The sequence below is a fragment of the Leuciscus leuciscus genome (assembly GCF_965113295.1).
Source record: "Leuciscus leuciscus genome assembly, chromosome: 10".
Taxonomy (NCBI): domain Eukaryota; kingdom Metazoa; phylum Chordata; class Actinopteri; order Cypriniformes; family Leuciscidae; genus Leuciscus; species Leuciscus leuciscus.
Genome location: NC_138734.1, coordinates 28,019,443 through 28,033,630, shown reverse-complemented (window position 1 = coordinate 28,033,630; position 14,188 = coordinate 28,019,443). Strand labels below are relative to the sequence as shown.

Below are 14,188 nucleotides of genomic sequence, written 5' to 3'. Positions count from 1 at the left end.
ATGCTCTCCTTAGAGATATTTCAAAGTTTAATACACACATACTGTCAATTGTCTATAGACAGGATTACAGACTACTTATACAACACTTATAAAACACATCAATTTCAAAGTTACAACCAGCCTACATACTAAAACGTTTGCCTGCAGTGACCATATCATTATTAGGACACTTAAGCCACACTTAAAATGCGTGTGAATTCCATTACAAAAGATAACAAAATATTAAACCAACTAACGTGCATGCAAATATAAATGAATGAGTGAATTAATTAATTAATTAATGAATAAATAAAACACGGGCACACTTTAGGCCCGTTCACACAAGGACGATAACGATAAAGATATAGTTCTAAAAATCGTTCTCAGTAGTAAAGTATACCAGAGTTCAACTTCACAACACAGCTATAACGATAACAGCAGAGAAACGATATAGTTGCTTTCAGAACGATTTTTCTTCTCATTGGCAGCCAATCAGAATCCATCCTGCTGTAACAAGCTCGAACATTTAAAGTGACAAACAAGCTCACGCTTAGAATAAACTAAACGATATCATCCGATGATGTGGATGCTAATAGTATCTTTATAGTTATCGTTCTTAGTGTGAACGGGCCCTAAGGCTAAACAGTTCACAAAAATATATATATTTCAATATATAGGCCTACTCTTTAAAAAAAATCTAATTCTGCAGATGCAACTAGTGATACTGTACACATTGAAATACATATCAAATAACTTGATCAGTCATACAGTTAATGAAACAATATTTCTTTATGGATTTCTTTTTTAGTTGAACACTGATGAGTATTTGGATGGTGGTTGTGTAGGCACAGCTCTCTCATTGAAGCTCTGAGGACGCGCAACAAGATGCTGTTCCTCTCTATTTCCTCAGGAGGGCGCTGTTATAACACACAAACATGCAAAAGTTAGTATGCTGTTATTTGTTTGCTATCTTTATTTGTGAAAATTAGCACATGTACACACAAACTTACTCTTGTTAAAGCTCGAATGAGTCTCTGTAGTATAGCATGTTCAAATTGAGGACACTGAACCACCACACGACCCACACAGTCCAGCAAACAGCAGATGGTGTGCCGCTGAGACTAAAACAGCACAGAATTATAAACACACAAAGCTGTATAAGATGAGATACATGTCTTATATGTATGATGCATACTTGTAACTATACAACTGATTACTTTCTATGCTTTTTATGCTTACAAAATGTATATTTACTACATGTATTAAGTCCCACACAATACAGTTCAATATCAAACTGTGTGTTTGTTGTAGTGTGTTCTTTCAATCGAGGGAGGCCAGACTTCAGATGTACCTTGTGAAGTGTGATAAGGGAGTTTTGTGCAGGCCAGGTTGAGGTCAGCCTCTCTATGTCATCTTTACTGAGAACAGGCTCCTGTTAAAAGAAAGCACACCAGCTAAACTATTGCATTTGAAACAATGAGAAAAACCTGTCTAAAAAATATGATAATTTTTAACAGACATGAATATGTTATCTGTCATTTTTATCACTGACATAATTTTGTGCCAGAACTACCAGACTGTGACCTCTGACCTTTAGTCTGTCCAGCCAAGTCCATAACAGTGTGCTCAGAACGTCTGGATCTGTTTCCATGACTAATGTAACCCAGCCACATTCACTCAAATTGAGCTCATCCTGCAGAGAATTAAAACAGGTTCAAATCTCTTACATTACCACAATATTTACTCACTGTAATTTCTTTTATTATTTACAACTGTATAGCCACACTGTAAAAAAAAATAAAAAAAAGTTGATGCCTTAATGTTTTCATACAATCAACTTGGATGTTTATGTCATTTCAACTTAAATTACATTATACATTGAAACATTGAACTTATAAAAAGAAGTTGAAAATTGCTTTACTTATTTTTATGAGTTGACATGTCATAACTTATTTGTCATATAATTTTTTACAGTGCAATATGTAATTTAAAATCATTTGTTGTTCAGACACCCGTACAGAATAAGGATTCAGCGAGATACATATTTAAAAAAATGAAAGTCAGTATGGTTATATGAGTGATTTTAAAGCAAGAAAGTTTATAGATTATATACAATGATTTAAAAAAAATAGTTTTAATCATCGCTCTGTATATTTATCTGTACGTGAAATGGATGCAGTCGTATGGCCAATAAAGGGAACCTTGGAAATATGATCATGCTTTGCAGTGTTCCTGCATGGATCAAAATGTTTTGGCAGTCCTGTAACTAACAAGGCTATGAATTCAGGAACATATTTTGCTTGTCAAAATCAAGCCATACATACTATACCTGCAAGCCCGCTGCTCTTTTCAATACAGTGTCCACTGGAGGACGCTGTTGTGCCATTGCCTTAGCGACAGCTCTCGATAATGACGACTGATCTAATGTATAATCCTCTCGTCGCAACTTTAAAAAAACATCCACAACATTTGCACAAAGGTAATACAAAATAAAAGTTCTCAAAACCATTCAGGCAGTGATATTATATGCAGGAAGAAAAGAACTGCAGAATGAAATAATTAGTTTCACACTGACCTCGAGGTTTGAGCTGAACTTTAGGAAAACTTGAGGTTTCTTGGTTGTACATTTTGTCTTCTTGTTAACAGTCTCATTATATGAGTGAGGAGCTGATGTTCCATTGCTTTGGTCTGTCATCAGGATATGAGGAATCTTTTGGGATTCTGTTAGGATTCTCTGATCTTTTGATGGACCGATTTCTCCATTGCTCATTTTATGGAGTCCACCAGATTGAGGAGAGTAATGTGAGAACATGAAATCCTTGCAGAGACAAGTATTTTAATATATTTAAAAATGTCATTTTTTCCTGTGATGCAAAGCTAAAATTTCAGCATCTTTACTCCAGTCTTCAGTCACATGATCCTTCTGAAATGGCAGCTAATAAACATCATCAATTTTGAAAACAGTTGTGCTGCTTAATATTTTTGTGAAACTGATACACTTACAAATAAATGCAGTTTTTTTTAACTTTCTATTAATCAAAGAATCCTAATAATAATAATAATAATAATAATATAGATAGATATAGATAGATACAGTACTGTGCAAAAGTCTTAGGCATGTTAATACCCCCCATATTAATAGTATTTTGGGGGGGGGGGGTATTAACATGCCTAAGACTTTTGCACAGTACTGTACATAGTGAGCACCAATAATTGATAATTCAGCATAAAATCAGCATATTAGAATGATTTAACAATGATCATGTGGCACTGAAGACTGGAATAATCACACAATAAATTATATTTTAGACAATTTTAAAACTGTTATTCGAAATAGAACAAATTTAAATAATAATTCAAAGACACATTTTCAACATTGGTGATAATGTGGGCATTCAATCCTGAATTGATTCATCAGATTAATTCCACTTTATGAAAAATTTATTGTTATTATTTTCTTAAATTCCAAAATACAGCAAATCTTGCTAAAAAAATTATTAGCTCTCACCTCAATGATGGTAATCTTGCTGAGATCTGATTCGCTGTAGCTTCGCTTGTTTAGTAGGACGTCTCTCTTCCTCTCCAAGAACCCGAATGGCTCGTCCCAGGACTCGCAGGAGAACATTCTGCTCGAGCCTCGCCTTTCCTTCAAAGCAGGAAGGTTCCTCTTCAAAAGTGTCTCCTTCACTGCCTTCTTTAGAGCCAAAATGTTCACCCTCTTCTCCAGTTCTCTCTGGACCTCTGAAGGACTGGAAGCTCCCTGGGTTATAGTGATCAGCATGCTGCAGAGGACGTGCAGGATCTTGGGTGTGTGTTTGAGTGTTCGGGCCTCTTCCCCGTGCAGCAGAAGGCCCTGACGCAGGAGGTACTGCCGAAGACTGAAGGGGGAACCGTGGCGCACGTTCAGACACGGGAATTGGGCCAGCTGAGAGCTCACCAGCCGGGCGAAATCAAACACCAGATTGATCTGTGATCGAGTCTGGATTGAACGAGGCCTTTTGATCCGGACGTAGTGGACAGCTTCACTAGCGCTGATTCGACAGGTGTAGACTAGATAACATGCGATAAGAACACCTGTAAAGCAGGATGGATATTAAAGAGAATAGAATGTCACTAAATTTACATTGAAAGTAATGATATATAAATTGCAACTCACCTGTCCTGCCTAATCCAGCATGGCAGTGAACAGCCACCTTCCCTTCCTGCACAGAGAAAGCCAAAACCTTCACGGCATCCACCATCCCCTCCAGAGAAGACACTCCAAAATCAGACATCCCAAAATTATAGAAAAAAACTGTCAGACAAAAAAGGAATATAATTCAGTAATTCATCAGCTAATTTATTGGGTGAATCTCAAAAGGAAAATATAGGTCATATTTCACTGAATGGCATGAACCATTCATATATTATTAGGACCAATACATATTGAATATGTTTGCATTGTGACATCATTTTCATGATAACATATTCTATATTGTAATATACAAAGCACCATTCAAAAGTTTGGGTAGAAATTAAATTTTAAATTAATTTTAAAATAGAAATGGACACTTTTTTTCAGCGAGGATGCATTAAATTGCATGAAAGTGGCAGTAAAGACATTTATAATGTAATATATATATATATATATATATATATATATATATATATATATATATATATATATATATATAAATAAATCCTGTTATTTTATATATAATCTATAATCTTTGATTAGTTTTCCACAAAAACATTAATCAGCACAACTGTTTTCAACATTGTTAATAATAAAGAATGTTTCTTGAGCATAGCAAAAAAATTAAATAATAATAATATAATTTAATCATTTATATAACTTAAAGAAGGGGAGAGGTATATATATATATTTATATATTATGGTAATAAGAATTATAAGTGGCACAATGCAAAACATATTTATTTTGTATCAACATTATACAATATTTCTTTCTTTCTTTTTTGTTCTTGACAGGTTTTTGCATGTGTTTTGCTCACTTTGGCTGTCCATAAAGACCTGAGGTGAATATGTGAACCCACTGTCAGGCTCCAGAGGAGGACCGCAGTGAGCATGTTCCCCTGGGAGCTGCATATTAATTATGGATTTAATGTTCAACCTGTAAGCACACACATACACTGCCAATTATTAACCAGAAACATCCCCCCGCAGAGTGTAAGTAAATATTAAACATCCTGATTAGGACTGTATTAAATAACACTCACTGTTTGAACTGTTCTATGATGCTGTATCTCTTGATGAGATATGTAGAAGGTCGCGCCATTGCAATAATGTCATCCGTCACCCTAAATACAAAGTGATAAATAAACACATGCAGTGAATATGTGCATGGCTATGTAAGGATATTCTATAAAGTAAAGAAAGCAGGACATTTTTTATTAGGACGCAGTGTGACCATCTAAAGTGACATTATATATTTATGCATACATGCATACAAATTCTTTCACATATACAGTTGCAATCAAAAATTGTTAAACCCTCTTGACCTGCAAGACATTTTGCAGCCGAGAACAAAATTTTATGAAAACAATTCAACAAAATTGCCTTTCAGTAAACTATTATATAAAGTTAAGTTGTAGAAAATAGAATAGAAAGTAAAGAACGTAAAGTTGATGAGAAATAAAAAAATTATTCAACTCCCAAAAGTCACATTTTGTGCAGAATCATTATTCTTTATAATCTCCAATAAACACTACCTGTAAGTGCTTAGAAGCTTCTGTCACCTCTCTACTGCAATCTTGGCCCATTCCACGCTTAAAAAAGCTTCCAGATCACTGATAATCTTTGGTTTTTACGTTACCACTTTCTTCAAATTCCACCAAATATTTTCAATGAGATTTAAATCCACAGACTGCACAAGTCACTCGAGAACATTCTATGACTGATCCATGAGTAGATTTGTATGTATACTTTGAGATGACTGTCCTGCAGGAAATTATATTTATCATCAAGCTTCTGTTTCTGCACCGAAGGCATCCCCATCTTTGCAAAAATGGCTTGATGCTTCAAAGAATTCATGATGTCCTTCATACAGTCAAGATTTCCACTTCCTGCAACAGCAAAGCACCCCCATAACATGACTGGACCACCTCCATGTTTGACCATGGAGATGGAGTTCTTCTGCTCATAAGCTTTGCCTTTTTTGCACCAGATATATCAAAGATCCATGCGTACAAAAAGTTCCAGTTTGGTCACATCACTCCATAAAACATTTTTCCAGAACTCCACAGGTCTATCCAAATGAATGTAAGCATAAAGTCGGCCTTTTATGTTCTTTATGTTCACATGCACGGGCTAAATGTATGCATGTGTAACAGCACAAGCTAATTCTACTTTGAGTTTCCAAAATCTTAATTGTGTTTTAACACAGTTGTGTACAATACAAATAAGTTACTTAAAAACAGCAGCGTTGAATAGGGGTTGAATAATTATGACATAGCTATATTACAAAAAAAAATCCTATAACTCATAAGCATTACATTATATACTGACATTATCACTTATTTTGCCACTAAACTGTTATAGATGCATTTTTTATTTATTTTTTAAACACTATCTTTAGAAAAGCTTACATTTGTAAATCGTTACATTCTCCGGGGGGCTGAATAATTTTGATTGCAACTGCGCATTCATACTCTCAGATATAACCATTCCTGTATGTGTGGTGTGTCACTTCTAACACTACATCATTGTTGGCCTCACCAGCTGCTAAAGACTCCTTCAACGGCCTGCTGGCCCGTGCTCCAGCACGCCGGACCCTCATAGCGGCAGTCTCTCCCCCCACAGGCCAGAAGACAGATGATATTAGGAGGAACAGCCTTCACCAGACTCTCCCTGGCCTGAGAATATGATGGTCTGGGCACTGGAACTTGTGAAATCATGGAGGACAGGAGAGGAAAGGAGGGAAACTAACAGCAAATGACTGCTTCTATATGCACTAATGGCTTCAAATGTAGCAGGCCATTATGTGGATATGCTGTGCTTCGGAAATTCAGCTGAGGAATACTATAGACGGGAATACAGACAGAAAACATGCACACTTGCAGTCAATGAAAGAACTGTCAGTTTCCTCCTACTACATACTAACAAGACAAGAAATTAATTAAAATAAGAGAAGAGAAGAGCAGTCAAGCTAATACACTATAATCACTGCACCGCCGCCATGTTAGCTGACCCACATTTTAAGCCCGATGAATTATCTCCAGCTCTGAGCTTTTCTTTACTGATCATTTTGACAGTCCAAAAAAAAAAAAAAAACTGACTTACCCATGTGGCTCCATCCAAAGAAAGAATTAAATGTGAGAGGCGTAAATGGAGATGGCATGACAAACATGTAGAGAGAATTTTACATGGCTATACTGCATACAGTTACATGTTCATGCCTCAAAGCTGACCCAGCGATTGGCTTCTAATCCTTATTAAGTGTCATAAACACATTAGTGGATAGACATTCACGATTCGTATTAAGTCTAATTATATAAGGGTCCAGCAGTCTGTATCTACAATATACCTACCAAACCACAAGAAATATTTTTCTCATGTGCATTTGGCTTAATCAAAGGAACTTTTGAAAACAATTGCAAAGTTTTCTTTGGTCTGAATTAAGTTACCCTTACAAAAAAGAAGTTTATTCAAGTGTGCTATTAATAGACTTCTTATATACTAAAAATAAGAAAGTATACTTTTTTTTTATACTTCTCACAAATATACTTGTACTTAAAGTATACTTAATAAAATGTAACTTGAATTATACTTCTTTTTTGCAAGTATACTTCAAATTCATTTTATAAAGTATACTTAGGCCTAAGTAAAGTTCAAGTACATTTTTAAGTATACTTTATGTATTAAGTATACTAATAATATCAATTTACTAGTAGTAAACTTGTAAGTATACTATTTCAATACTGCTTAGTATATAAAAGTATACATTTAAGTGTACTATAAGTGTAAGTGCACTAGTTCACAACTATGGGAGCTTCTCGTTTCTTATTTGTGCATCCTCGTTTCCTTTCCTCGCGTCTCAGCTCCACCCCCTGTAGGATACGAGGGAAGCCTGCAAGGAAAGAAAAGGAGGACGGAGGAATCGAATGAAAGCTTTTTTATACATTGGAATACTTGATCACTCGAGCGGCACTTCAGCAGCATCAGCAGCGCTCAAAGGATCTGCCCTTATGTTGTTGAAGTTTGTTTATTTAAGAAATTCATAAGAAATATTAATAAAGCAAGATACCCTGTTGAAATATGTGAGATGTGTGGTTTATATAAACTGCAAAGGTAAAGTATAAATTAAAATTATTGTGACCGATGTAAAGGGGGAGGAGAATTTATACGTGCGTCACGTTTAGTCGATAAAACTCTTCTGCAAAGGATACACCAGTGTATCCTTTCTCATGACTCCTCGGGAAGCCTCCTCGGGAAGCCTCCTCACTCCTCGATCCTCGACTCCTCGCTGTGCAATTAGAGAATTGAGATGTCCTTCAAGATGGCTGAGCTCGATTGGTTTCCGGGATCAAGGGTCCGGGATACTGCACCTGTAGGATACTACAAGTGAACTTAAAATTATACAGTTTACTATTTTATTACTTTTAGTAAATAATTTTAGTTTATGCAAGTACACTTTGAAGTATACTCTTAGTAAACTACAAGTTTAGTGCTTTTATACAAGTATACTTGTAAGTTTTCTTTAGGTGAACATAACATCATACTTATAGTTTACTATTGTATTAATATATTATTTTTGCACTTTAAGTATACTAATGTTCCTATTTAGGTATTATTATTTTTATACTTGAAATATATCTTTAACTGCACTTTAAATAACTCTTTCCATTTAAAAACATTTTATTCTAGCTTCATGCTTCCTTTTTTATCAACACTTGAAAGTGGGTAAGTTTCATTTAAAAAGTAACATTTTAAACAAAAAGCTGACACGTTTCAGCTTTTCAATCTTTTCAGCAGAATCACGTTTTTGTCAAAGACTGCACCCGGATCAAATGTCGATGATCAAAAACATAGATGGAGTAAGGTTAGATCGAGTCCATCAACACCCCAAAAGCTTCACAGTCGTTAACCCTTCCTGTGTCGACATTTAATCCGGTAACGTTAGGCAGTTTTGAACTTACAGGCTGTTTAATGTTTGTTTGATGATCCCATTATATTTTCTATAATCTTCTATCACCTGTCTCTGCATTTTCTTCGCCTGTGTTTTTTTTATCCGATCCGGACCGGAGATTATGTACTAGAAGATGTGTAATAGCGCCCCCTACCTTATAACAGTGAAAACATGGATAGGCGGAAAATTCAGTGGGGAAAGAGCAAAGAGTGAAGTAACAGTTGGCTAGCCTACATACAAATTCAGATACTCATAATTAGGAACATATCTGTTTTCTTTATCCATGTAAAGAATATTTTTTTATTAGTTTCATAAGTTTATAAGACTGTATGTAAAACTGTGGAAAAAATAATTGAATAGGCTACTCAAACAAAAGAGTAAACACATATACAAGCTAAGCATACTTAATTATACTTTAAATAGGTAATATAAAAAAGATATTTTAAGTATATCTCGATCAAAAGATTGACTACATGTATAGTCCTTTTCTGTCAGTAAGTCAAGTATACATAAGTGTCATTTTAAGTTTATTTCTGAGAAGTACATAAAAAGCATTCTTATTTTTTGTTTAAAAGAAGTATACTATTAATAAACTGAAATAAGCACAAATGAATGCTCAATGTAGCCAAACAAATGAGACCATAGCAACGAGACAAGCAACAAAAAAAACACACACACAAACTTTTTTTTTTTTTTTACAACATACTTTATTTAGGGGAAGTTATCGTGTAGCTCATTAGAACGTTATGCATTCAGGCAGACAAATGCACAGAAATCCATCTGCAAATCATGACATTCTGAAGAACATCATTGTAAAAAACTAAATGCATCACTTTCTAGTGATTCCCTGCCACATAACCAAGAATCTAATTAGTGCTCAATAGGATATGAAGGCCTCTGATGTTGTGTCACATCTATTAAGCTTCATTTCGGGGCTAGACCTGTATAGGTCCTTTGAATAGGACCATGTTCTGTATGAGATCATGTCTCATTACAGGTTTGTTACATATATTGTGTAACTTTTGTTCAACAGCACTGCAAAAACACCTGTGCGAGAGATTTAGCAGTGTGTCATATTGTGTAATGTAAGTAAGGTATCTGAACCAGTGGATTCAACGAAGTCAGCACAACTTGCAGAACCGTTGTGCCTGTGAACCCTATCCTGGTGAACATGTCATCTCGCTATTAGCATGCTCTCTATAGCCGAGTGAGATAAAAAAATAATAATAATAATAAAAAAAAAAATTTACAGTGGGTTTTTACCACTGACCCTGATCCGCTGCTCCAGAAACCTTCTGTTAGTTATACTGGAGAGCTTTGAATCAAGCAGCCATAGTCTGAATATATCCTTACAACAAATACACCTGGGCTTCAAAGGGGCATTGACCTCCCAAATGTGAGCAACATAGTACATCCATTGGTACATTTTCAAAATGCCCATCCAGCCCATCTCTGTTTGTATTTTAATGGATTTTTGACTACTGTAGACCTGTTGCAGAAACAGTCAGTCCTGCTGAAATAACTTGGAGTCATGTGCGTTGCTCAATGGCACAATGGTGATTGATTGAGGACGATTGTGATGACAGAAATAACTGGCTCACATCTTCCAACCTCAGGAAAAGCAGCTCTTTAACCATCAGGTCATCACCTCTCCATGTACAATTCATTCTTCTCTCCATGGTTTCTTCAGGGTTGCACAAACAGACACAAAAGCAGAGCCAGTCTGAAGAAAAGCGATGGTGCTGCCACTGCACAGCGGGTAAGTTGCGAGGTCCATCGTTCCTATGGAGGATCATGGTCTACGTGTCAGGTTTGCCATGGACACACATGGCGCGGGAGGTGCTTGGGTCGTGACATTTGTCACAAAAGAAGCTGTGTGTTTCTTTGGCTGCTGCTTGCTTGTATCAGCAAGTACACACAGTTCATGGATCCAGCGTACTATTGGGTCTTTCTCAACACTGGCTGCATCAAGGTCTGAAGCAGTTGCCCACCCTTGGCAGCAGACGAATTACTCCAGCACCTCCATCATCTTCATCATCATCATCTTCATCATCATCCCCTTCATCACTCCCCTCGGAAAAGATCTGTTGACGCAGGACAAACACGGTTGCTTAGATAAATACCATGTAAAAAAAATTGTTCACTCAACTTAACGGTACACTATATAACTTTTGCCGCATTAGTGGTTAATAAACTGTCTTGCGGAAGAACATTGTAGCCGGAGCTATTTGTCTCTAGTCCGCAGGTGCTGGGCTACTCCGCAGCAGTTGTCATCCCGCACCGGTTTAAAATAGTCAGAATATAAACACTTATTATAGGCACACTAAAAAAAAGTTACATTGTGTACCTTTAGCTTATAGTTATTATTTTGCTTTGCCTTAGTACTTCAAATATTAAGTATTTTCAACTTGACAAGTTATTGCCAAATCTGGCAGCCCCCACTCCATACATACAGCACTTGATATAGGCCTATATAGAGAGAGCAAGTACAGTCAGTTTCATATATCACATGATAGATAGGAAGACATTTAAAGGAAGCGTATGTAAGATTGTGGCCAAAACTGGTACTGCAATCACTTTCAAATGACTGTAGAGCGGTGTATCCCCTCCCCCCTGACTCCAGGTTGCCAGTTAGGCTGCAGGATCCAGCAGGAACGTAGGCTGCTACAAGGAGCTTCCAATGGCAAGTGACGAGTCCAACACAGTAAGTTTTTATCGGACTTTGTCACAACGTATTTCGGATTCATAACGAGGTCTTTTAGGTTTCGTAACGTTAGACATTTTTTATCCGACACGTTTGTAGCTGCAGCTGTGGTAACTAGAGCAGATCTGGCAACCCGGATGCCGTAACACTACTGACTTCGTGATTAGTAGATAGGTGGAGGGTGGAGCATCAGGCCAAAACACAACATGCCATTTTATGATTAATTGTCTTACATACGGTTCCTTTAAGGAAGATTCTAGAGTCACCCCATCTAAAACATGAGAAAACCTCTGGCACACCCTCCAGAATTTAAGATGCCACACACAAACAAAGGATTAATATAGCCTATATAATGTAGTTAAAATGTATATGTATCTGTTAGGCTATTACAGCAGAAACTATTGTGTTAGTTATTCCAACATGACAGATTAATGCATACTGTATGTCCTTAAAAGTATGTTATCTGCTTAAAGTTTGTAAAGACAATGTGTAAAAGACAACCTAATGTCAAACCTAAAACCACACGTTGTGTGATTCAAAATGGTTGCTGAAGTGGAAAAGTTGGGCTACTTTATAATATAATTAAGAAAAATGCAAAATCCTACTAGGCTACACCTCTAACATAAACAGTATTGCACATCACTTCAAAAATCATGTATTCGATTGTTGTCACATATGAATTATGAAACATACCATATGAATTAACTATGAATTCACAGGTTAGAAAAAATATTAACAACACACCATAAAGCTTACCATTCTGTTGATTTGTTTAAGCTTCAGAGCAGCAGCAGAGTTCATGCAGAAATAGATATTCCTCCGTTATTTATACTCTTCCTCCAGAAAACGGATCACACGTCGTCATCAGAGAACGCACATGTCAGCAGCCAATCCGGTGCAGACACATTACAGTCGATGTTTTCACAGAAACGAAACTTTGCTTGTGGGGGAGTTTCGGAATCATGTGATTTATCACATAACAATTCAGAACACGGCTGTATGCTATTATTATGTAAGATAAGCAAAGACAGTCTTGTTCACATGATAGGAAGAAAACATGAGAGCAATTAAGATTCTATTCTGTCACCCCACCTTAAACCTATAACACCCTTTTAGATAAACACGTTCCCTACAGAGGTGAGTGAACAACACAAAACTTTAACCGGCACAAACGAACGAGACTATTTTATTTGGAGCATCTTCGGGGCTGGGTGACCTCAGAATGACCTATAACTATTCTTTTAATATCTAAAACAACGAAGCAGCACAAACAAAAACATGTACAGCACAAACCATCACAAACGAAGTAAAACGATTGAGCCTATTTTGCCTAAAATGTGATACATTTTTTATTTTAATTTTGCAACTTATAAAGCATTAAAATATGTATTCAATTTACATATTAAAACTAGTGTATGAAATGGCAAATGTAATTTATAATTGAATTCATTTTCATTTTGCACCAAAAGTTGCACAAATGTACTGGAAAATGTAAATGTAAATACAGAAATGTATTGCCATTTTACATATTGTATTGTCATTTTGCATATTACATTTCAAATTGAATATTGCTTCCATAGTCTTATAGTATCTTGACTAAGAGACACAAAATCATTTAATCATATTCAAGAAACAGCAGAACAGATAATTAATCTCTTCCATCAGCACTTAACTGCATCCTGCTAAATAAATAAATAAAATCTTCCCATATGCTTTCACTTTTTCTTAATCTCTCCGTGTTAGCTTCTAAACGATTTCTGAAACATATTGCCTCTTTATGATAAATTAGTTGTGTTCCTCATTTGTAAGTCGCTCTGGATAAAATTGTTTGCTAAATTAATAAATGTAAAATGTAGGCTTAAATGTTGTTTTGTTTGTGCTGAACTGTAGGCCTATGCCTTTTACAAAGAAAGATTGTATTAAAAATACAACAAATCCCATTAATTTTAAATTGTTAAAATTGTAATTGTTGATTTATGTGTGAAGACTTTTTTAATTAAATAGCAAAAAAAAAAATATTTACAAGGTAGATGTAAACAAAATCTTAATACCTCAATTTATCCCTTCTTATAATATTCTAAAACTTGCTGAAAATACAATATGATAATTAACTGCACAATTATTTGTACTTTGAATATTATACAAATTGCATGCATACAATATATATATATATATATATATATATATATATATATATATATATATATATATATATATATATATATATATATATATATATATATTTAGTGCTGGGCAAAGATTAATCGCGATTAATCGCATCCAAAATAAAAGTTTGTGTTTGCATAATATATGTGTGTGTACTGTGTATAATTATTTTGTATATATAAATACACACATATGCATGTATATATTTAAGATT

At 35.3% G+C, this 14,188-nt stretch overlaps 1 protein-coding gene and 1 long non-coding RNA gene across 2 annotated transcripts; both read right to left on the bottom strand.

Moving 5' to 3' along the window:
- Positions 1-6: 6 nt before the first annotated feature.
- On the bottom strand, positions 7-7,732 carry LOC309507534 (protein tyrosine phosphatase domain-containing protein 1). The gene is made up of 11 exons (XM_082181808.1): positions 6,695-7,732; positions 5,197-5,277; positions 4,972-5,090; positions 4,136-4,273; positions 3,488-4,053; positions 2,555-2,797; positions 2,309-2,425; positions 1,571-1,672; positions 1,331-1,411; positions 990-1,100; positions 7-896 (listed from the first exon to the last, which is right to left on the bottom strand). Exons 1-11 carry the CDS (start codon positions 6,871-6,873, stop codon positions 750-752), a joined length of 1,884 nt encoding a protein of 627 aa, XP_082037934.1. The 5' UTR covers positions 6,874-7,732; the 3' UTR covers positions 7-749.
- Positions 7,733-9,786: 2,054 nt separating this feature from the next.
- On the bottom strand, positions 9,787-12,959 carry LOC309507560. The gene is made up of 2 exons (XR_014209175.1): positions 12,565-12,959; positions 9,787-11,188 (listed from the first exon to the last, which is right to left on the bottom strand). It is a non-coding gene; the product is annotated as an uncharacterized lncRNA (long non-coding RNA).
- Between the last annotated feature and the right edge of the window lie 1,229 nt (positions 12,960-14,188).